Source organism: Sinohyriopsis cumingii, chromosome 5 (genome assembly GCF_028554795.1).
Source record: "Sinohyriopsis cumingii isolate HCF-2022 chromosome 5, ASM2855479v2, whole genome shotgun sequence".
In the NCBI taxonomy this organism is placed as follows: domain Eukaryota; kingdom Metazoa; phylum Mollusca; class Bivalvia; order Unionida; family Unionidae; genus Sinohyriopsis; species Sinohyriopsis cumingii.
In genome coordinates this window covers 128380357-128405783 of record NC_142965.1, presented here as the reverse complement: position 1 = coordinate 128405783, position 25427 = coordinate 128380357, and the positions used below count along the sequence as shown (strand labels likewise).

General features: G+C 35.5%; 1 protein-coding gene across 1 annotated transcript in view; it reads left to right on the top strand.

The window, feature by feature from the left end:
* The first annotated feature begins 7175 nt into the window (after window positions 1–7175).
* The window catches only part of LOC149800207 (uncharacterized), a 133011-nt gene continuing 114759 nt past the window's right edge, over window positions 7176–25427 (top strand). The window contains exons 1-3 of the mRNA XM_089959777.1: window positions 7176–7287; window positions 12767–12835; window positions 14799–14957. Of these exons, the coding sequence (XP_089815903.1) occupies window positions 14888–14957 (70 nt within the window). The 5' untranslated portion in view covers window positions 7176–7287; window positions 12767–12835; window positions 14799–14887. The remainder of the gene's footprint in view (window positions 7288–12766; window positions 12836–14798; window positions 14958–25427) is intronic.

The following is a 25427-nucleotide window of genomic DNA, read 5'->3' as shown; positions in this document are numbered from 1 at the left end:
TTTAACACGTGGTTAACGGACTCGCAGTTGTTGTTAGTCCATTCGTCGTCGATCAGATCAAGTCGTGTAGGTACGTTTACCTTCGTCATCAACTGATTTTTCGGTCTTGACTGAAAATAGTCAATAAATTTTGAGGAAATTTCCCGACAGAAAGACTTCAAGTTTTCACATTTCTCTTCAAAACAAATTGTGTCATCAGCGTCCATAATTCCTCCAAATCCATATATTTTGTCCAAAATAAGTTTGCGGTCTTTTTTGTCAACAGCGTCGTTTTTAAGTTTGCGCGTAGTGCTTTCGCGAAGGTGTCTGGTACATAAGACATGAGTAGAATCTGGAAATGCGGTCATTAAGGCTTTGACCTTTGCCGTTTCGTCGTCGGTTCCAGTCACAAGTTTAGTCAAATCTATGTCTAATAATTTCATCTTCAAATGGTGGAAAAAGTGGCAGTAACTCTCAAAGTCGCTGTTGTCGTGCACGAGGACCGGTCCTATAAAAATTGGTGGCTGTCCTGTACGCTGTGTAATTACAGAAAGTTGTTTATAAGAAGCCACAGTTACATGCATGTCACAGAGGTTAAACATTTTATCCACTCCTAAAACAGTCTGTCCAGTGCAGTACATATTCGTTAATTCCTATTCCAGTCCTCCATTTTGCAGGATTGTCCTCATTCCCGTCCTCGTCCGTAAGATTTACGTTATCGTTGTGAGCATATTTGGTTTTTTCAGTCATGTCATCGTCGGCACTGCTGTTCAAATGAGTACTAATTGATTTTTTGAGATCTGCAGATGAGATTGATATCTCAATTTCTCCATTCCTGTGTGAAGAATTAGACTTATTTAAATCTACCACTTCTATTTCAGATTACAATTTAAGAATTCTAACAAAATGGTTTAGCTTAAAAGACATAAGATTGTCAGGAAGCAAGATCTGACTCCACATGATACAAATTTCAGCATCAGAAATTTTTACACCTCTACCCTGTACGATTCTAGTGTACGGCTCCGACGACATCTCTGGATGCAGTTTGGGGTGGATAATATGACCGAATTGGCATGTTTATTGCTGCACTCAGGGCATATATATGTGCCATTTCATAATACGAATTGATGACAACGGCATTATGGACAAGTTGTGAATAACTGCTTGTTACAATTCTATTACCTGAAAACAAGTCATGTAAATTATAATCACTGTTTTCACTGTAAGGTTTTTTGTTCAAAATAATTTCAATAGCCGTCTTCAACCTTAGCAGTTGGTGAAAATGTTCAGAGCCAGAAATAGCTAGGGATACTGCTCTGTACAAACAGTTGCCGTCTCCAACTCCAGACAGTGGTATGTTTCGTGTTTCAAACGCCGGATGGAACATTCTAAGCAGTTCCGTTGCTACTGGATCACGGTTGCTGCTGTTGCCGCTCTGTGCGATAGGCCTGATTTTGTGAGTGTGTAGGAGCATCTCCTCCGATCTTGCTGCATTAATAAGGATTGCTGGCTTCCCATCATTCAAAGCTGACCGAATTCTGTAAAACAACGTTTAAGATTGTCATTGTCAAATTTAATACTAAAAAATATCATTTCAACTCAATATGAATATTCAGTATTGTAAACGTTATGCTTTATTTAAAACCTGAACAAGATATCCTCCTCCTTATCCTTACAATTTTCTTGTGTGCGTATTTAATTATGAAAATGACAATGCTAATTTAACGAATAGATATTATTTTATCAGCAGCCTTTGGTTATCATTGGACTTCAATACATTATTATACGTATTTTTTCTCTAATTGATCTTTTATTATATTTTTTAATTGTATTTATGCTATATTGTGTGTATGCTATATTGTTTCCGTGTAGGAACAGCCACTTAATCAAATCATCCCTGTTTTAATATTATATTTTCTTATTGGATACAATCCATCCAATGATAATTTGTCATTGTTTGCTTATTTTAAATTTAATTTGGAATTTGGGCGAGTAAACGGTGTACTATATTTAAAGGAAAAATAAACCCTATTGTTTTGTATGCTTGCTGATGCGTGTCGTTTCTCGCATTAACATTATCCTGAGACAGTCTGTACTTGAGTGAGGGTCCACACTTTATTTATTTATTTGTACTTGTCCCGACTCGAGCAGGCCGTCTCTTTAATTATTTAGAATAATGCCAAAGAATCAAATAACTATATAGTGCGGGAGCTGTATAATTAGAGGAAAGGTATATATAATAACTATAACGATTACTACCCTGTGTTTTTGTTTTGTTTGTATATGTACTATATGGAATTACTCAAAAGGGGGGAGGATTATGGGGTATGAAATGTAAGTGGTCATACTTATATCTGAGAAAACACAAACTAACATATACTGCGCATTCTAATTAAAATACTTAAATTACATTAAATACATTTAAGTTGTATATATATATATATATATATATATATATATATATATATATATATATATATATATATATATATATATATATGAGAAAACACAAACTACCATATCTTGCGCATTTATTTTTATCCTAAAATAATATATGCATCTGCACAACGCCACGTGTGTGCGTTTGTAAAACCCGCGAGACGGGGACATCACTGTGAATACACACCAATAGATCGGGTCACACCTCGAAACGGGGACGAGCCCGTTTTGTAATGTCGGCTTAAATGGAATACCGAGGCCGTATTAAATGATACAAACCTTAAAATAAGCATATCTGAGCATATCCCCATTTTGATGGTATTTTTTCAAATCATGCTATACACAAAAATACACACATCCCACTCGACTCAAAAACTCGGGTGTGTCAGTCGGAAAATTGCGTCCCCGTTTACGCGGGGAAAATTCACACTGCGGTCGGCTTGCGTACTTTGCTTCCGAATTACTGACATAGATTTTAGTTCATTTAAATGTGGTTAGAAGCATAATAACGAACAGTCTACCTGGTAACCAAAATATAATACCATTTCTTTCCTCCAGTTAACCGCATTAGAGGTAAATTCGACAAGTTAAGATTCAGCCAATATGAAATACAAATAACTTTTGTAAGTACTTGTACATGGCACAAGTCACTTCGCTGAAAACACGTTTTCATACTCATATTTAGTCTCTCTCTCTCTCTCTCTCTCTCTCTCTCTCTCTCTCTCTCTGCCTCTTGGCTGCGTTACTTCTGTCTGTCGTTCTTCCTCCTTGCTAGCTTCATTTCTTTCTAGATCTTTATCGCTCACATATACGTGTACAATTATACATATTTTTTTTACAACTTTGTTTAAAATAAACTGTTAAAAAATTAACGGGAACTACACAGCATTAAAACGTCAACTATCTAATAAAAAGCGGGGATGTTGCCCTTGTTGAGTCTACTGGACAGTATGCTACAATACGTACTATGTTCGGTTTTTTCTTTCGGTCCACGATTTGTATGATAGTAAGGTTGATATAATGTTTATTTTTTTCAATGGCTTTCAGTAAAATCCTGAGACGTTTAATATTAAAAATGAAGTATTTGAGTGTTTTTGAGTATATTGTAGTGTATTTCAATATATCTGAGTGCATTTGAATAAAATAAAACGACACACACGGCCTCATATACATTATAATAAAAATAGTTAAAACGCAATGAAAATAGTGCTATTATTTATGTTGATAGATATTTTGTCAGAAACTAAGTACATAGTTCAATTACGTTTATAACTTGAAATAATAAAGCTGTTGTTAATGACTTAGTTGAGGAAAATATTTATTTATTATCTTGTATACATGAAGGCAATATTTTTTAATGAAAATTACATTTAAAAAAGTTTGAAACTTACTTTCATTGAAAACATTTAATAAAAGGAAGAAAAATAAAATTATTAAACCCTCTTACTTTTTTCTTCTGAATATTATTATCGTTGAACAATCGATATGGAAAATGTAACTACAATGAATTTCTTGCTAAATAATTTTGTTGTGATGTAAATTACAAAATAAATACAGAAAAAATCTGACATGCCATTTTTGCATCTGTCTTTATATTTAAATCATTAAAATAATTGTCCGCGCATAAATCTTGATACACTTCCACTGTACGGCCATTTAAATTGCTGATTTTCACGAAGTTCATTCATCCCGGCATTAATAATGAATCATACTATGTACTTATTAGTAAGAGATTAAGCATTATAATTATGTAACAATTGTATTAGACACTATTAATAGTAAATGTTCAAAATTTCACAATTTTCAGCTATGGTATATACGAGATTGCGTTTCGGTGTTTCTACTCTACTGCGTTCCGGCGTTTCTATGCACCGAGCTTAGTTAAGCAAACACACAGTAACAGTATTCATGCGCACATAGTAACGCCCAGCGAACTTTGGTATCGTATCGCTGTCATTTGTTTCAAAACGAAATCTCATTTTGGACTACTTAAAATCGAAATTTAGAGTCATATTGTGAATGAATGCACCTTGTAACCACTTTTCGAGTTGGTCTGGAACGGATGGATTTTATTTTTCAGTCGATCCAACTAAATTCTGCTCTGCTAGTTTCAATGTCCTGGAGTTATTAGCTGGGTCAATTCTGTTAATATGTACGTGTTGTTGGAGGGACTGAATTGGATGCAGTGACGTGTTTCTGTTCGTCGTTGATATTTTGAAATCATAAGGTGGAAAAATATGAAATCATTTTAACTGAATCTCTCGAGGTGACACAGGACTAAACATTGTTTCTTGTGGAAAATCAAATTCGTTCTCTCTTGGAGTGCAGCAGATTCTTTTTTAGAATATGATTTATGACATAAATGCAGTCTAAACTGCAGTACAATTTCGTTGTGTGATCAATTTTTGGAACTTTGGTTAACAGAAATAACAGAAAGTTCATTCTGAATAAATTCAAGATGGAAAAAGGTAATTATATGTATCGCCATTTTTATTACCACCTATAGACGACATATTTGTATGCCCTGGAAGATATGGCTTCTTCGTCGTCTAAATTTTTATTGGGTTTGAGGCTTTTGCTTTTCGACCAAAACCACTTCCTTCATTTGCATTTTTTTGCCCTTCAAATTTAGTAGTTGGACTGACTTGTAAAATGGGATGCCTCCTAGGGAGACGGGCAAGCCTTTGGCCTTAATATGCCAATCTGTGTCATGTTTATGGACCCTAGAGAGCACAATTCATAGTGTAAACCATTAGAATCGTTAAGAACATTTTCCTAACGATCAGAATGGCATTGTCAATACTGCGTGCCTCACATTTATTGTCATAAAGGTATCGCAGGACATTGCGGATCACAGTTGTTTGCTTGGTTGAAATTTGTTTGTAACTCACCAACATGGTTAACTGTATCGTCTCTACTTTAAAATAGATCAAATAGATTGTTTTGTTCATTCACAAACAAAACTAATAAATCAGACGCTCGTGCGTCTGCTACATAAGCTTACATTTTTTTGTTTACAATAAAACTTGGATCTCAACACACCATACTATTTTTAGACATGCGTTCACCATGAAAGTGGTGCAGGATGGACAAATAATGCATGATGGTAACAATGTGAAGTTCATTCAGGAAAAAAGGAGTATATATTAAGCTTAAATAATTTTTACTCATAGGCGAAGATGAAAAAACGAGTGTATATTAAATGTTTAAAAAAATTTACTCATAGGCAAAGATGTAGGAAAGGGGAACAAAACTTGTATGTTTTGTAATATTGCACATTTCCTATTGGACCTCTATGGTGGCCTAGTGGTTAGAGCATCCACCTCAGATGTGGGAGGTCACGTGTTAGAACCCCGACTGAGTCAAACTTGAGACTTACAAAGATGATACTAGTAACTGCCTCGCTTGGCGCTCAGCATTAAAAGGTTAGTGGTAGGCCTAGTGTCAGGATAATGTGACTGGGTGGAACATGATGATACATGTCTGCAGCATGATGCCTCAGTGCTAGACATCACTATAAACTGTCACACTGCAGACATGATAGCGATATGACTAAACATTTTTAAAACTACGTTAAAAATCCAACTCCCAACACATTTCCCATTGCATAGGCTCAAAAATGTTATGCTCTATTCGATATCTGAAAATTTTTACTTCGACATTGATATACGGTTATGTACGACAAACTTAATTTTGCCAAAGATCAAAACGAAAATATCACCCCTTATTATACTAGGAGGTGAGTGTAACAGTTGTTTTGCAAAAATTACACATTTCACACTGAGTCGTCTAAATATTCAGGTTGCAAACGATTCCTTAATAAATTTTACATCGATATTGACATATCATTCTACACAACGTTACAGATCTTGCTAAATATTAGGATCTAAATACCAACCCTCTTCCACGAAAGGATAAATGTGATGATATTTTGTCAAATATCGTACACCCGATAGCATCATGTAAGTAAATTCATTCCATGATACCTTTTAATATATCGTTCTACATGACATCCAAGATTTTGCCAGAGATTAATCATGTTTCAGGTATGTATTCCTCACAGAAAGGAATACTTTTATTGAAGTAAGGGCACTTTTTGTAGAAAAAAATAGGTTCATGTTTTGCTATAAAACGACTTGCTGCAGCTGATTCAGTTTTGAATTTCACCTTTTTAGAAATAGAAATAGATAAAAACAGCATTATATGGGGCAACTCTTAAACCATCATGTCTTTATCGTGAATTAGATAGGCCTTAAAGGTAAGATGAATCTATTTAAGGAAAGTGTTTGAGAAATTTGGAGAGGGAAGGAATTGGAAGGGTGCTGAGAGTGAAGGGGAGAGCATCCCTCAATTACGTGGGCTGCTGGAGACTTTGATCTAAAGGGTGTAATGGGGTGAAAGCTCCGATTCTGACTATATCATCCAAAATGTACAACTAGTAACATCTTTATTTACTCTGATATTTTGCGCTAACTAACGTGGACGTATAATAAGAAAAACGGTCTTGTTTCAAACATTAAACAAACATACACGTACATGCCCAAGTTTATTATCAAATCTTCATGCTATTAAGTTAAATAAAATATAATTTTGTCTGGAGAACTCATATTTATTACTATTGTTTGTTTAATTAGTGTCAGCAACATAGCATGTGTGAAACATTTTTAATCAAAAGATGCTTTTGCTAATAACAGTGGATTGAACTCTGGTACATAGTGATAATTACAAAGATTTCTTTTCGTTAACAGATTTAATATAGATTTTATAGAATGGAGTGTCATCCTAGTTTCCACGCCCATTGTAAAAGGCAAAAGTCAATGCCAACAGGAAAGACTCCCAAAGCGGATCAAGAATCACAGACAGTTAGAAGTATGTTATACTCACTTTGTATTTATAGTAGCAGTTAGTAACGTTTTGTGCTGATTCATTTTGGACAAAATTTGAATGTCTGTTTTCAAGGTTTGCCTTTACGACCTTGTTTAAGATGCTCATTTTTTGTTGATAACAAAAGTTGTCTCATATCTCATACAAAAAAATTGAATCTGCTGTTCTGGCTTCTTATTTTTATTATTTCCTTTGGATAATTGCATTTTTAACTCATCAGTAACATTTGTGAATTTAATTTAAAAAAATTAACAGTGGGGTATTTTAAAGTCTTCAATACGTCTCCCTGTTAACATTGCACTGGTTCCTCACTTTAATATTGTACACTGAAATAAATGTACACTGAAATAAATTCTGAGTTGATACACAATCATCAAATGAATAAAGAGATATTCAGTTCATGAATGAAAATATATTGTTAAAATTTAATTTTCCACATCACACAACCTATCATAGGTCATAGGATGTGATCCACTATAGTACCGTAAGGTATCAACCTAGCATTCTCACATACTCAAATTGGCTGAATCTGAGACTCGAACCCACGCTGACTGAGGTGAGATGGTAGTGATCCATAACGGTAAGTGCTTTAAACCACTTGGCCCCTCAGGGCCTCGACCTGTCTATTTGATTCATAATTATTAGCGCCAATAGGGCCTAATCTACCTAAGAAACATATGATGGCGATTATGTAGTGTCCTTGCTGGATGAGAACGAGATTTCTTTCAAATCTACACACAATATGCATCCTCTGCAATCATTCTTTTTCGTGTGGATCATACCCAAATAAATGTTCCGATGAAATGTGACACGGATGGGTCATTTTTTCCAGCTTCCACCTCTTTGCTGGTTATCTGTTGAAAAGAAGTGCATTTGTTGATCTTATGCCTGGAAAGTAATGTACTCTTTTTCTCTATGTATCCTTTTCTTTTCACACAATGCTGTCATATCTTTATATGTTTTTTTCTTCAGTACATAATTTAGATTACACTTTTCTGTCAACGCCCTAGGCTGGAACAGGACGTGTCTATGATAACAAATTACAATTTGATTTTAATCCCTGCATCATTAGCAGTTCTATCAGTAAAGCCTGATGCCTTCTTGGATTGCTTCAACCATTGCTGAAAAGTTGACTATCAGCAGGCAAATTTGTTTTCTTTAAAGAAAGACTTTCAAACCAGTCTATGGATGAGAAATGCCTGAAAGAACTAATATAGGTTATCTGATAAAGAATGAAAGACGAAACCATGACAACAATGTCCAAAATTATCACACTGTAAGGGAGCCTTTAACTATCACACTGTAGGGGAGCCTTTAACTATATATTTTATGAGTTTCATTAACAATACCAATAAAAAATAGAAGCAAAGGTTCGCCGCTAACACTAAACAATATCAGTGTATTCCGTTTGTCGAGTGTTCTTTTGTTTCAAACTGTAAAAGCTGACTAGAAAACAATACAGTGCATTCAAAAGGCCATACAATTTAAGAAAATAATCTCGTAGAATAGAGGCCCTGAGTGGTCTAAAACGCTTACCGTTCCGGATCACTGCCATCTCACCTCTGTCTCCGTGGCTTTGAGTCTCAGGCTCAGCTAACGTGGGTATGTGAGAAAGCCTGCCAGTAGCTTCTCGTGGGTCTGTGGTTCTTCCTGGATATTTTTTCAGGGTTCTTCCTCCACCAGTTACACTGGTCACCAGGTATAGCTTATCTTTTGCTGAAAAATGGCGTTAAACCCTACAGCACCAATAACAATCTCGTCTAATATCGAAAAAGAAACCTCTAAATAGAGGAAGCCATTCTTGTCAGATGCAATTACTCCCGTGGATAACCTCATTTGTTTGGGTTCGCAGGAGTACAACGACTCAGTGTTGTTGGTTGATTCACTCTGTTTTTGACCGTATTTGTCTGCTTCAAAAAGTCATACTGTATCTAAACAGAAGAAATCACCAAAACAAAATAACATGGGTTTTTGTTACAATTTCACCCAAACAAGGAAACCTTTTTACAATTTGCTTCCAGAACTTGCTTACTTTCTTAGAACTAGTTCAGCAAATTCAGACGTAATTAGAATCACTGGGGGTTTTTTTTGTCTGCTTAGCTGTGCCCACTCTTCTCATCAATAAATGCATGTTAGTGTTTCCGTCCAAGCTTACAGCAGAACTTTATGACAGTGATGTTCACCACGTCATCGTGAACGTTAATGTTTATTTGTTGGAGAGTGATCCCCTCTCAGTATCAGTTAGTCTGTATTTTCACCAGGAATATGTTTTAGACTAGCACTTGTACACTACGAATTATTCGTTGTCGCACACAGGTATTTACCAACGATCTGATGACAACAATGTAATGAAATCTCTAACAAAATCTTTTACAACCGCCCATATTGGTCGCATCATAGATAGAAAGATAAAAAATAACTGGTCGCCAATACCAATTCCATTCGATTTAGGGGAATCTGACGAAACCACAAAAGCAATCAATCTATTTTTGTTGTTGTGATGTAATAGTGTAAACACCGACACATGAAACAACGTGATGTACACGCACAGACTGACCACAGCTTCTTCCGATGGAATGATGCTTGGACATTAATGACAGACCGTACGGGAGAAAAGTAGACCCCACATGTGATCATTTGGGATGAATTTTATATTGTCAGTAAAGACACATTAGTACTATATCTGATGTGGCTGGGTCATAATGACGTCTACGTGATTGAGGGCAGCATCTAGAGTATCTATATCCAAACACCGGATAATCCACCCACGCCACCCCTTTGATTGGCTACATGAACACAATAATTACTTTGAAGAAATCTACGATGATTATCAAACCCATGATGCGAAGCTGCGATATTTAAAAACGGGTATACGCCAACAACCAGAGCGCTCAGTATCCGATGATGTGTCAGTGTATTGCCTTAAACTGCAAGGAGGTAATTTTGTCACATTTGTATCCCAACGACCTGGTCATTACCTCACGTCATATCATGCATTATAATTTTCAATGAGAATTATTTAGGCTTCATCAAGGAAAATACGCTATTGTGGCAGTTCAGTTGTTGCATCATCAAGATAGTCGTCATCAAAATTTACCAGTGGCGATATCTGGAATAGACCACACAGGCTTTCTTGTGCTCAATGACATAGTACGCATCGACATCGACGCGGCTGAATCCATAGTCATGTCTAATGCATGGCGTCTTGGTTACACAGTTACATTACACAGTACACAGGGGTTGATGAAATCAAATCCTACGCGTGTTTGAAAAGTCGCCGGTCTTATTGAGTGGTCAGATCTCGTGCATCTTTCTGTGTCCCGTATTAAATATGTTCTAGCTGCACAGCTTTGTTCTTGAGGCATGATCCCACTCCAAATCCGCAAGCAGATCGAGCGGATCAAAGCGACTGATACCACCATAAACAAAACTTTGGTGTTAGAATCATGCGACGATTCAAATGATATTGCAGTAAAAATTAATATCGTATAAATCCGTTGACGCAGAACATAAAGGCTTCTTTGATCTGACACTCGAAGACATTCTTACATTGGCATGTCATGAAAAGAACCATTGTGTCAAATGTTATGTTGAGCTTGCATAGACATATACATATGGAGATTCTTGGCTGTATACTGCAGACCGCATTGATAATCAACCAGGTCTTCAGAATAGTAATGTTGTGATGAATGCCTCGAATGTTACAGTGGAAGAGGTGTTGGCAGTTTTTCTTCAGTAGTATATTATGGGGCAGTAATTTTGTCTGTGTAATTCCTCATTGATATGTGCATGACGAATTTGTACATGATGTCATTTCGTGAATGTCGACACTGGTCTGAAACATCTTTGCCATGGTCTAATTTTAAAAAATGGTTTGGCCATGTTAGTGGTCAGAGCCGGTAAATAAATTAAAACACATTTGCAATACTTGTTCAATCCTTGGACGTTAAAGGTTCGACTTATTAATATCGGTTAGAGACATTAACGCATATTTGTATCGATACTGATTGCGGCCAATCTTCTTTTGCAAAGAAAACATCAGCCTTGTGAACATCACTGGGTGTTTTACATCAAACCATCCTCATAGGATTTTGCTCGTATCAGGGTAAATAAATTTGCCATAACGTTTTGCCAACAATGTTCGTACTACATTGACATCATATGTTACACTAAATTCATTCAACGAGATGATCTTGTAATTGGAACGTCGATGAGCTATTGGATTGTACATTGCAATAAAGTTATATTTTAACATTCATAGCGCCACTAATGCCAAATCCACTTAACAATTTTACCTATTGTTGCTCAGGTTATCGTGTTTAAATCATCAATAAGATTTACGTCAGCGATATATCTGTCATGGACATCTTCGGGTGCCTTGTTGATTGTGGTCGCATATTGATCAGCTCGTTTTCTTTTACTTTAAAGCCAGAGAACAGGGATATTATTCTTAATTTGCATTGAAAAAAACATCCTTATCTCTCGTTTTGAAATCGAACCCAATCCGTTTTTATCATAGAACTAAGTTATAAGCAATGTAATCTAGGTTTGTCAGAACATACATCAACATGTAAATATCACAGTAATAGTTTTCTTTTACATTCACTTAAATTAACCTCTTGACTTATTTTCAAAACCACAAGTGATGCTTTATTTTATTTAGATTTCATTTTTATATTTAACTATGTGCATTATATTTTGAAATATTATACAAAAGCAAAGTATATTGTTTGCTACTTTATTAGACTCTACAGTCAAAGATACGTTTGTGTTTTGCAAATGGTTCAAATGGTTGTCTATAAAAAAATGTCTAAAGTAAATAGTCTGCAAATGCAAGTACATTCGAATTTATAACAATTATCATTATTTCTGATTGCTCGGACAATGGTGCATATTGACATAATTAGTGAAAAATTATCATTTTGTGCCTCGAGGTTATAAATGCTTCATTCGTTCTAGTTATGAGTGAAATTTCTCACCTGCTAGTCTGCTGAGGAGCCAAAATGTAAAGGTATTGATTTGTCTTCATAATCGTAGCAAAGTACATTGCTTTATTTACTTGCAGTTATGTATCAGTAATGTTAATGATTCTCAAAATATCTGAACGTTGTCCACGTCTAGTGATTTTTAATTTTGATGTTAATGTTTTGTATACACAAATTTCAAATGAAACAAAGTTATTGAACCATTATTGGCACCTTTACACTACTAGTAATGGTTGTTGTTATTGGTATGGTATCTACTACACTTTTAGCTAAGTTTGCTTACCAAGATAACACTGAGTTGGTCCACCAGTGCTAGCCTGGCTAGGTATCAAACGAATGACCCTTGTATTAAGAGTCCAAACGAATAGTTTCTATAGATAATGCCATCTTGATTAGGATAATCTAACACTCTCATCGATTAGCACATAGATCGGAAAACTTTGGTCATAAATTTAAACCTATTGCCTTCTAATTTTCAGTGCATCGAGATGAACTTACTTCGACCACTTACCCAGTAGGGGATGTACATACTGGCTTCTCCTTAGAAGGTGAGATTGTAGCGGTCGCTGAACAGTGAAGTCCAGCAGGATCATGCCAGTCAAATATAAAACTTTATGTTCCATTCATGTATGTGTGCATTAGCTGGTGATTTATATATATAACTGTACATCATGCAATGATTCTCTACCTTTCCTCTTTGTTATCATTAAAATAGGAACTAAAGATGAACAAATGAATAAGTAGATGCTGTACAATTAGCAGTGCTAGTGGCAACAACATCAACATTATCTCATAAATAAAATGGTAGTAACAGTAATGGTATTAATGGTACAGGAGTAGATTAAGCAGCAATACGGCAGTAGTAGCAGCAAAAGTTGCACCAGTTCTTGTCGTTTCAGCCCCATTGTTATGTGTCATATTAGTTGTAGTACTAGTAGCAGCAGCAGTTCTTGTATTAGTAAGAGTAGTTGTAGCAACATCAATAGTTTGTTGCTGCCCCGCTAGTAAACGTCATCCCAGTAGTTGTAGTAGTAGCATCTGCAGTAGTAGTAACACTAGAAGTACTAGTAATCCTTTGTACAAGTCTGAGTATAGGTAGTAACAGCAACAGTAGTAGTAATGGTGTTGGTGGTTGTAACAGTAGGAAGAGGAAGAGGTTTAGAAATCCCATTAGCTGATGGAAGACAAATAACACAGACAGATTGATAGCAAAGTAACTAGCTTGCTAGATATATAATTAGATAGAGAGATTGTGGAATGGACTTGTGTTATTACAAGCAAACAAAGATACTTGAATGCTGGTACTGGATTTTGCCGTAAATTTTTTCAACTTATTGATTTATAAACAACTTCTTCTATCACTACAGAGAATGTTCTAGTTAACTTGGGAATGCATGTTTAAGAGATTCTGTATACTACTTTAATTTTACTATTAAAACAGCTACTGGTAAAGCACCATACAAAATCCGGTTCATATTGCCTGTGTCCGCAACTGAGTTAACTCCTATTGAGTCAATGTACAAAATTAAAATAAAGTTGTACTGAATGCACGTAGTCGTACTTTAATTCATATCAAGATCACTAAATGCGTAGAGATGTACGGTAAATGACAAATTGGTAATTGAATTCTACGAGTTTTACAGTTTTTCAAACTAAGGTGACTGAATGCATAGAAATTTTTCATTTTCAGTTAGTGCAATTATACGGAAAAATATCATATGCACGTCTTTTTGTGACCATAAGATGAATTATGTTAGATAAAATTTCTTTAGCAGAAATCATCCACAGCATTTACACTCACGACTAGTACCCTATCCACAGCATTTACACCCACCACTACCCCCTCTTCACAGTACTTACACGTACTATCAACCTCCCAATCCATATTACTTTCACCCACGATTACCTACATCCTTTTACACTATTTACACCCATTACCTACTTTCCATGCAGAGTATTTATACCCATCACTAACTTCCAAGGCACAAACATAGAGTGCTTCAGCTAGTCATTGTAATCTTTAACTTATTAATGATGACACGACACCACTAGGATCATATGACACCTCTAAGATGATTATATGATTTAATGATAATTAAAAGGTATGCATAATATTCTTGACCAAGCATCTCTCTCTCTCTCTCTCTCTCTCTCTCTCTCTCTCTCTCTCTCAACATGAGTGTTTACATTTAAAATTCTGTCTGCGTTTTACTTTACACTATAGTCATGCAATGGACGAATTACATATGAGGTTAAGACAATTATTGCATTACTAATAGTATTTGAACTTTCTGTGCATTCCATTTGCATGGAAAATAATAGTACACTGTGTCTGTAAGCAGCTGTACAAAGGAAAGACTGATTTTTTTGTTTTGAAGTTCATTACGGAACAAATATAACATGCAACATTGTGTACATGTTGTACAAAAAATATCTGTAATAACGTATAAATGACATGGTAGCTTTGTACATTATATGAATATGGCTAGAATCTTGTTAAATATTTTGCAGCACAGTCCTCGTTTCAACAATTTGCTTAGATGACACCTCACTGCACTTGGAGTCAATAATCCTGTGCCACAGTCAGTTATATCGAGACCATGGCGACAGGAGAACGGATTAACGTTGACTATAATCTGGTCAGTCTTGAGCCACTGACACTAAAAGGAGGTAAGTGATGGATATGTTATACATATATATAAGTCATGTTTTTGTAAACCCATTAAAAGAGATAAACATCTTTTAAGCATGTTAAATTCAGTATTGGCAAAGTATATGTCATCATGAAACCTTCAAAACGTTTTGAATTTAGATTACATTGCTATGTTCCTTCTCTTACTAATATATGGCATACTTAATAGAATCTATCAATGAATATTTTCATATTCCGTATACATACACTTTTAAGACATTCACCAGAAAGGAAGACTGGAATGGCTGTGTGCTCTAGAAATGCAAGGTCATGTGCCAACTTGCTAAGTAATCTGTAATATAATTTGCATGGTGTCATTGCCAGTACATAGATATGGATTTGAACCGTGACACTTTTCCAATCAAAACAATATTTACCTGAGTTTCTGTCAAGTAAAATACCTTAATCAATAAATCCTAAATACCACATATCAGCAACAAACTGTCAGTCAGTTTTTGGTAGTTCATTTTTCCGTTTTGCCGCAATGCAGATAGTTTTCATTGGCAGTTTGTGTACCTGCACACAAAGGCACACATTCAGGGCTGTCCCAACCGTATAAGCGAATGTGGCTGTCAGTTTGGGTGCCAATCAGGGTAGGGATGCATGCAAAAGTCATAGTTTGCATTGGGGCTAAAAATCCTTCGGCCGGCCTGGCACGTAATGTACAGAGCTTCTCAAAGATGAAAATATGGTGCATCTAGTCATTCAATGTCTCCAAAAGTTAAACAATTATACTATTTGCAAACAAACTAAGCCAAATATTGAGTTCACGTCAAAATAAATATGTTTCCAAGCATATGCAGATGTTTCTTCACAGTTCACATTTGCAAGAAGATACAAATAATGAAGAAAAATAAAAAATGTAATTGTCTTTTTAGAAAGAAAAATGTGTTACTTGTTTCACAAGTTTTGAAATTAATAATAAGCTTGGTCATCATCATGATAAGAATATAATTACAGAAAAGATGTGAATAATATTATTCGGAGAAGGACAATTAAAAACAACAACAAAAACAAATATTGTTTACAATCGCACATAAGCAGAAACATCTATAGCACAGACTGACAAAACTTGCTTTGTTCAGTTTAGTGTGTATATGTATATGAGCCGACCAATAGTGATTGTGACTACTGTAACTAGCTCAGGAATTTTGTAGTCACTGTTGGTAGGTGTTATCTTGCTGGTGTTTTTGACAGAGTTTAAAGACTTTTTTTTTACATTTATGTAGAGTTTTACAAAGAACATAAACGATGTTTTAGCTGTTATAGGAAGAAAAAAGAAAACTTTCTGTGTATTCTTATTATTGCGTTCAGACTATCTTTCGTGGGAAATTCTCTAGGTTATAAATAGGATGGAAATGATATGTCACACAAATGAAAATTGTTATATTTTTATGATTTTAAAAGATGAATATAAAACCTGAAATATTTATTTTGTTCATATTTAAGTTTAATTAAGTTGAGTAAGTTGTGGCCTGCGAGTTAAGAAAGAAATCAAACCTCACAAATCCCATATAATTTTATATATGATCTACTTTGGTGGCATTAAACTCAAACTAATGTCATTATTAATATATTTTTATATCATCAGCAAGCGGACAAAGCGAATTTGCGTGATCATGTAAATTATTGGGGGTTCATTGTACTAGTCATTATCTATTTTATATCACAGTTCCAAATTTCTCCTATTTTTGATTTTATGATGTAATTTATTTGTGTTTATGATATAAATTCAAATTTTATAGCATGATGTTCTTCAAGTTATGATATCACATAAATCATATTTACTATAGCACACATTTGTTATATGAATGATATGAATTCTTTATCTGAGATGGTATAATATAAATTACAGTTGATTGCATCACGAGTTGTGGGAAATTTTTATATCATCAGTATCTTTCTTTTCCAATTAAAACGTATACCCTGTAATGAGGTCTCCCTGAAGTTGGATAAATGTCAGAATTCAGTCAAAAGTGTTTACAAAGTTTGACTATATTAAAGGCTCTGCTTCACAGTTTCATACTTCATGCCATCGCTACATTGTGTATGTTTCCAATGCAAACACATTCACCTTATATCCGTTCCCCTCTTAGAAGTACTTAATAACTGTAGAGTGGAACCATAAAGATAAAATTTATGTTATTATTGTATGATATAATTTGGCTGTATAGCTGAGACATTTATGCTGCAAGCTTCGAAATAGTTATTTTGAATAATTATCATGTATCTTTTCTTCAGAAAAGTGAAAAGTATTAAACAGTACCAAAAGTCCCTCGCCAGCCCAGACATCTCTCCACCACAGTGATGAAAACGTGATCTATTTTAAAAATGAAAATGTGCATTTTCTCAAATAGCTACCAATGTTATGCTTAAAGACAGGAATAGGAATTTTAACAGTTATTACAGCGATATCAGTGATAAGTATTACAATTTGAACAGTGAAGGTATGGCTTAAGTTCCGAGAGTTCAAAAGTCAAAGGGTAACAAGCTTGCCAATTCTTCATGAGAAAAAAAATATTGTCATCAATAAATTGTCAACATTAACCTATTGTAGGTTAAAGATATGCTCCAAACTAGTAATCTGAAGAATCGATCATTTTAGCAGGACCTCTCTGTCGTTTCTATGCTGTCTAACTCTTTTCATTATTACATATTGCCTACAAACAAAACAAGTTATGCCACCCATCCACTGATCCACACTAAGTCCCATATCGCATCTTCACCCAAATCATTATGTTATTAGCTAGGTTTATAGTCAACTGCAAAAGCTAATAAGGATGACATGTTTTGTCCTTGCTAGATGAGAATAACAGACATTCAAATCATGCACACTATTTGTATCCGCTGCAATTCTTGTTTCTTTTTTTTTCGAGTGGACCATACCTTTAGAAATATATCCATGAAAGGTCAAGCGGATGGGTTATTTTTGTTCACTTACATATCTTTGATGTTTGTCAGTCGAATGTTGATCTTGTGCTTGGAAAGCTATCCGCTTTGCCTTTATATATCCTTCTCCTTTCACACACATTTCTTATCTATTTTTTTTCTTCAGGATAGAATTTAGAATAGACTTTGTCCAAAATTACTCACTGTGTGGGAGAAATGAACAATGTCTTTTATGAGTTCCATCTACGAAGAACATTAACTAATAATACAAATCTATACCGTTTTCCGAGATTTCTTTTGTTTGAAACTATGTTAAAGCAAAATAGAAAACAATGGACTGCATTGGAAAGGCCACCAAATTTACAATAATGATCTCGTGGAATATCGAGAATGGAAAATAAATTGAAACAGGCCATTCTTGTTCAGTACAATGCTCGCAAGGATCATACGTCAACATTTCCGTTCATGCATACAACAAAACTTTATGACAGAGATGTTTACCAGATCATAAAGAATATTATTGCAAATGACACTGTGTCTGCCTGCTTGTTTGAGAGTGATCCCATGCAAATTGATTAGTATGTGTTGCTGTCAGGAATATGTTTTAGACTAGCACGTGTAGATGATGAAGTACTCGTTATCTCAAAAAGGTATTTACCAATGATCTGCTGCCAACATTGTGATGAAACCTCGAACAAATCTGTTACAACCACCCTCGTCAGTCGTGTCAACGACAGAACGGAAAAAAACAAAATAACTGATTGCCATGGCCATGATCATTGTTGAAGATCTTCAATGGTCTTGCACAAAATACGGTCATGGAGGCCTTTGGAAGACAGATTAAAATGTTAATGATGCCATAGTCATTGACAAGGTTGCATACTACCCAGCCAGTTCTCCCTAACATAGTGTCAACCCTATTTTTCACATTATTGTTATCCTACACATGATTTTGTTCAAGAATATATCAAGGGAGCTCTTCCTGACATAATTGTTACAGGATTTGCTCATGGTTGGAATGTCAGTTTACTAATCCAATGTGGATGAGCATCGGCGAAATGATCATGGATGGGTCCCAGTGCGTTGCTGTGTTTTATGTTAGGGGCAGGGATATTGACTCATTTTGGTGTAATGGGTGCAATAATTACATATCAACATCAAAAACATGTTGTCTTTATACACAACTCTGAAAGAAATATGGCACCCGAGAGATATTGGACGAATAATAATTGGCAGATTTATCATTGGAGCTGCAAATGGTTGTATGAGTGATGCTCCAGGAGTAGTTGAAGACCTGGCGGAGTTAGAATTTTTATCAGAGACTGTTCACAAGTATATAGATTTGTATCGCATACAGTGAGTAACGGGTATTGTGATGGTTTCAAACCTCGTTAAGCTCACCTGAGAGTTTTGATGCTTGCATATTTTAGTAATAATTTAAAATAGATTGCACCATGAAGCCGTCTGCATCACAACTGATTTGTTATATACTGGCTGCAAGTGCATCGTAGCCAGAAAATATTCTATTGTTTTCACACGTCATCAAACTCAAACTGTGTTGTTTTCTTAAAAGGCTGGCACATGCATGTGAACAAATGAATATCAACCCAATACTCCGCACTGTCATTGAAGAATCAAACAAAAATCTCTTCATGTGTGTCAAGAATCAGCCACTTATGTCATGCCGCCAAAATATTACAGAACTCTTAATGATCTTTTGCCACACACACAAGATCCATTTGCTTGTCACAAACTTTGTTTTCTTAGCAGCGGAGGAGAATCTGGAACAAAAACACTAGATAAATCAATCAATCAATCAATCAATCAATATTGCACAGACATACCACAGCTTTTATCGATGGAATTACCACGGAGAAATCAACCATGGTTATCTAAGGATGAGACACTGCGACAGTATACATGTGTTTGCGCATACAACCAGACAGCTCTCTATATACAACTATGCATAGTTGTATCTCATAAAATCAAACGGAGGTATTTTTGTCACAATAGTGTCTGAATGAGCTGGTTTCTATCTTAGATTGCATCATGCATAATAATTTTCAACTTTAAAAATTACTTGGGCTTGATGGAGGAAAAGTCCATACAACGGCAGTTCAGTTGTTGTTATCATCTGCTAGTTAATCATCAAAATATATCCGTGGCAATTCCTGGAATAGACCACACAGACTTTCTCTTGCTCACTGACGTAGTACGCGCTCAACATCAGCGCGGCTGAAACTGCAATCGTGTGATATGAACGGTTCTTGGTTACACAATTTCGTTACACAGCGCACATGGGTGGACAAAATCAGACCTCTGGTATCTTGCTGTGTCCCATATAGGATATGTAATAGATGCATAGAGTTGATTTTGGTGCAATCCCAGACAAATCTGCAAGCAGATCAGGAGAATCAAACTGACTGATACCACCACAAAAGAAATTTGTGTATTAATCCTTCCACGATTCAATTGCTATCGCAGAAAAACAATTAATCTCGTATAAACTCGTTGACACAGAGCATAAATATTACAACAGTCTTCTGTACACATTCTCATAAATTAATGTGTCAAACCACATTTGACGCATTTATTTAGTTAGATTTCAAAACCAGTTCTTCTGTTTAAGTCTGTGCAGTATATTGTATAATTGTATACGGAAATGTTAAGATAAAGTATGTTTACTTGTTTTGCAAATGGTTCGTAAAATATTTATGTCACAAAAGTAAATAATCTGTATATGCAACTATATTCAAATTTAAAACAAATTTACATTATTGCTAATTGTTTAGTCAGTGGTGCATATTGAGATATTTAGTGAAAAATTGCCTTGTTGTGCCTAGAAGTAATAAATGCTTCATTCATGCTACTTATGAATGAAAGTAGCAAAGCACATTGCTTTATTTTCTTGCACTACAGTATGAATAGTCTAGTAATGTTTCTCAAGATATTTTAATTGTGATTTTATCGTTATTGTACACTCATATTTCAACTAAACAATAATATTGACCTATTATTGGCACACCTAAACTACTAATAAGTATTCTTGTTCTTGTTGGCATTGTTTCTAAAACAATTTTAACACATTATACGTTATATAACGCCATCAAAATGGAGGCTAAATGTGTTTCCCGTGATAACACTGAAGTTCTCCACCCTGGCTGACCTGGCTTATTATCAAACAAGTGACCCTTAAATTAAGAGTCCAGACGAATAACATCGTTAGATAACACCATCACAATTAGGATAATATAATATTCTCAGAATTTAGCACATATATTGGATAATTTTGGTCTTAATTCATCTAGATGTATTTAGTACAACCACTTACCCATTAAGGGATGGCCATACTGCCTTCACCTCAGAAGGTAGGGTCCCCAAATGATGGGTACCATTCCTTGATCGGTAAAGATGGAATGGTAATTACCAATGAAATATTTTTTGGAAAATAGTCCAGTCTATATAGGTATGAGTTGGTGAGTTATGTGTGTCATTGTACCCTATGTCCTCATGATTATCTACCTTTTCTCTATGTTGTAATTAAATAGTAAATAAAGATGAACTAGTAAATAAGTAGATGTTTTACAACTGGTGGCACCAACAACAGCAACATCATCTCATCATCCGTAAAATGTTAACAGCAGTAGCAGTATTAATAGTACAAAAATAGAAGTACCAGGAGGGTAATAGTAGTAACAGAAATTGTATCAGTTCTTATTACAGCCTCATTAGTAATGTCATTGTAGTAGTAGTAGTAGCAGCAGTTGTGGTAGTAGTAGTAGTTGTAGTAGTAGATGTAGTGGGAGCAGTAGTTGCTGTTGTTGCTGCCCCATTTGTAGATGTCATAGTAGTAGTAGTAACAGCAGCATTAGTAGTAACACTAGAAGTAATTGTAATTATTTATTGTTGTATTAGTAATGGCAGTAAAAGCATCTGTAGTAGTAGGGGTGGTGGTGGAGGTAGTTGTCGGAGGAGGAGAATGATAGTGTGGAGGAATCCCAATAGCGCTAGGAAGACTGGATAGAAATTAGTAGTTGTACTAGTAGCAGCAACAGTAGTAGGAACACTAGAAGTACTAGTAATCCTTAATAGTAGTATCAGTTGTGGCAGAAAAGAAAAGTAGTAGTGGTGGTGGTAGTAGTAACAGTTGGAGGAATAGATGAAGGTTGAGAAATCTCATTAGCAGTTGGAGGACTTAAAAGAAAGACAAATAAATAGAGATAGATAAAAGAACGAACTTAGGTTACTACATTCAAACAGATACTTGAATGATCTTTTTACTAACCCATCAAAATATATGCATGTCTTTTAAGCATACTAAATTCAGTAGTAGCAAAGTATATGCCCGAGTGAAACTTTCAAATCGTATTTAAAGTTAGATCACTTAGCTCTATTGCTTGTCATACCTGACGTGTGGCATACTTAATGGATTCTGCCACTAAATATTTTCATACTCCACTAACATAATTTTAATAATCAGAAAGAAAGACTGGAAAGGCTGTGTGCTCTAGAAATACAAATTCCTATGTGAAAGTTAACTGTGGCTAAATATGGAATTACCAAGTAATCTATAACATAATTTGTATGGTGTCATTGCCACTGATTGTTAACTTTGGCACATTCACAATCGAAACGCTCTTTATCTGAATTTCTATCGGGTAACATTTCTTAAACGATAAATTATAAACTCCACCCTTTTCCAACAAACTGTTAGTTTTTGATAGTTCGATATCATTGCAGGCCGCAATGCATATATTTGTCATGGGTAATTTGTATACCCTCACACAATGACACCTAATCAGGGCCCACCCAACCACATAGACGAACTAGGCGGTCATCCAAGGCGTAAATGGGGGAAGAGGAATGGGCACCAAAGTCATAGTTTATCTAGGGCACCAACAATCCTTTGGCTGACCCTGCACATAAGGTACTGAGGTTCTCAAAGATGACATAATCTGATGATTTTACACAGAAGAAGAATAAAGGAAGTTATATTTTTACACTACAGAGCAGGGGTGTACAGCCTTTTTCGGCCAAGGGCCAAATTGCATTTTTTAAGACCACTTCAGGGCCGCAAACACTAATTTCTTTAATATAATTACTGTTCATGGGCCATATTTCTGTGTTGTTTTAATTTGCCCTGAGGGCCAGACAGAACATGTTTGTGGGCCAGGGGTTGTGCACCCCTCCTATAGAGCATCTAGTCCTTGAGTGTATAATAAAGCAAACAAAATATCTTATCTACAATAGAACAAATGCACGACATGTTTCTTCATTGTTCCCATTCGGAAGAAGATAAAAATAATGAATAAAAATCATCAACCTAATTGTCTTTTAAGAAAGAAAAAAAAGTTACTTGTTAAACAAGTTCAGTGTGATGTGATTTTTGATTTTGATTTTTAACGTAGCTTTAACAATTTTTCAGTCATATCGCTACGATGTCTGCAGTGTGGCAGTTTATAGTGATGTCTAGCACTGGAGCATCATGCTGCAGACATGTAGCATGATGTCTCACCCAGTCACATTATCCTGACACCGGGCCGACCAGTCCTAACACTAACCTCTTAATGCTGAGCGCCAAGCGAGGCAGCTGTTAGTACCATTTTTGTAAGTCTTTGGTATGACTCGGCCGGGGATCGAACCCACGACCTCCCGCATCCGAGGCGGACGCTCTAACCAAACAAGTTCAGAAATTGATATTAAGATGGATCTGCATCATAATAAAAGTATACCTATAGAAAAGATACACAAGCATATTGTACTGATTGACAGCGGCAGTTTAAAATAGCAACAAAGACAAATATCGTTTGCAATTGCACACAAACATAAACATATATAACACAGAGATCAGTAACTGACACTATTTGCTATACGAGCCCACCAATAGCAGTTGCAACGGATCGGTAACTAGCATAATAATTCCGTTGTCAGGTACTATCTGCTAGTTTATTTTGATACAGTTTAAGGAATTATTTACCTTGGTGTCAAAATGTCAGATCAGCAAAGATGTGTTAACTGTTATATGAAAAACTTAAATATATGTGTATTTTTATTGTTGCACAAGACGATGTCGCATTCAGACTACCTTTCGATGGATGTTCTCGATCTCAAAACTATTTTTGTGGATTATAGTGATTAGGAACCCAAAGAAGACTGAAGGCGATGACGACAAGTTTGTGGCTAATAGAGCATCCCCAGAGAGATTTGCATTATATATGCCTCCGATTGTAAAACCGATTAAAGAAAACACTGTTCATTTTAATATTAATTCCATTGGTGTATGTTCTAAATAGCGAGGAAATGAGATGACACATTAATGGAAAAATGTATGTTTTCTTATTTTAAATGATGAATATAAAACCCTAAAAGTCTCGTTGTATTCATATTTAAGTAGAATAATATATCAGTTACGTAGGGTCGTCTACGTTAGGGTGGTGACAACTGTTGTATCAACTGCACCAACAATCAAACCAGTGGAACAAATAGCTTGTTATGCGCAGGAAGACAAAATAAACCAAGAGTCAGTTTGATCTTGATGTTGAATTTATTATGACAATGAAATAACGAAAAAATAATCACTGCACCGGCTGTAACACAATAATGCTATGGCAATATTTTCTCAATGATATACAACAATTTACCTTGGATATAATCGATAGTAGTCTCGGCCACACATGCAAAATGCCACTCTGACATGTCTTGAATGTAACAGACGTTTAATTTTTTGAATATCTTCAGGAATCACCTGTAATTGTTCACGGACAAATCCCATTTAGGAGCAGTTAAATCTAGTCTGTAGATTGCAGGCTGCACAGTAGATCTTACTGCGCTGGAAATTTTACATGTGTTTACATGCCAGATGGAATAAGTTTATCTTGTACCACCCTCAAGTTCACCAGGTTCATATAAATACCTTTCTGTTACGCAACTGTCCAGCGCTGGTTATTTAAATTGGTTTCCTAGTGATTTTCGATGTGATGTGTGTTTTTCGATGGGTTTCATGTTAATTTCATGAGTGACTTTATTTTTTAACACGGCCACTATATGAGGTAGTCTCGCAACCCATTCAAAAGATCAATCCTTGCTCAGTAATTCCTATGCGTATTGATGTCCAAAGAGTCTCACTGTGCAAGTTTGTGATTAAATCGCTCAATGATTGCCTGATTATGTTGTAACGCAGTGTGTCCACGTCTGATTTTAACATTGTTGCATCAGCATCGTTTCTGCACCGAGAAATTCTTTTCTAGGATCAACCTGTAGCATCTGTGGCCATCGCAGGACACCGCATTGATAAATTCATTAAAATGCTTTCAGTTGCTTTTTTAGTTGATAGCGGTTCAGCTGCTTGGTATCTTCTTGCAACGTCTATGAACTTGTATTTGTGTGTGCACCGTTTGCATGATGTGCCAATGATGTCATGTGGTAAGAACAAGGTATCTGTCTGATTAACTTTGTTGGGTGTGCTGACATCAAACCGTCAGAGCTGAATTGTTTTTGGAGGTGGTAGATAAATTTGTCATACTGTCTGTTGTGACAACCAACCTGTGGCAACAGCACAT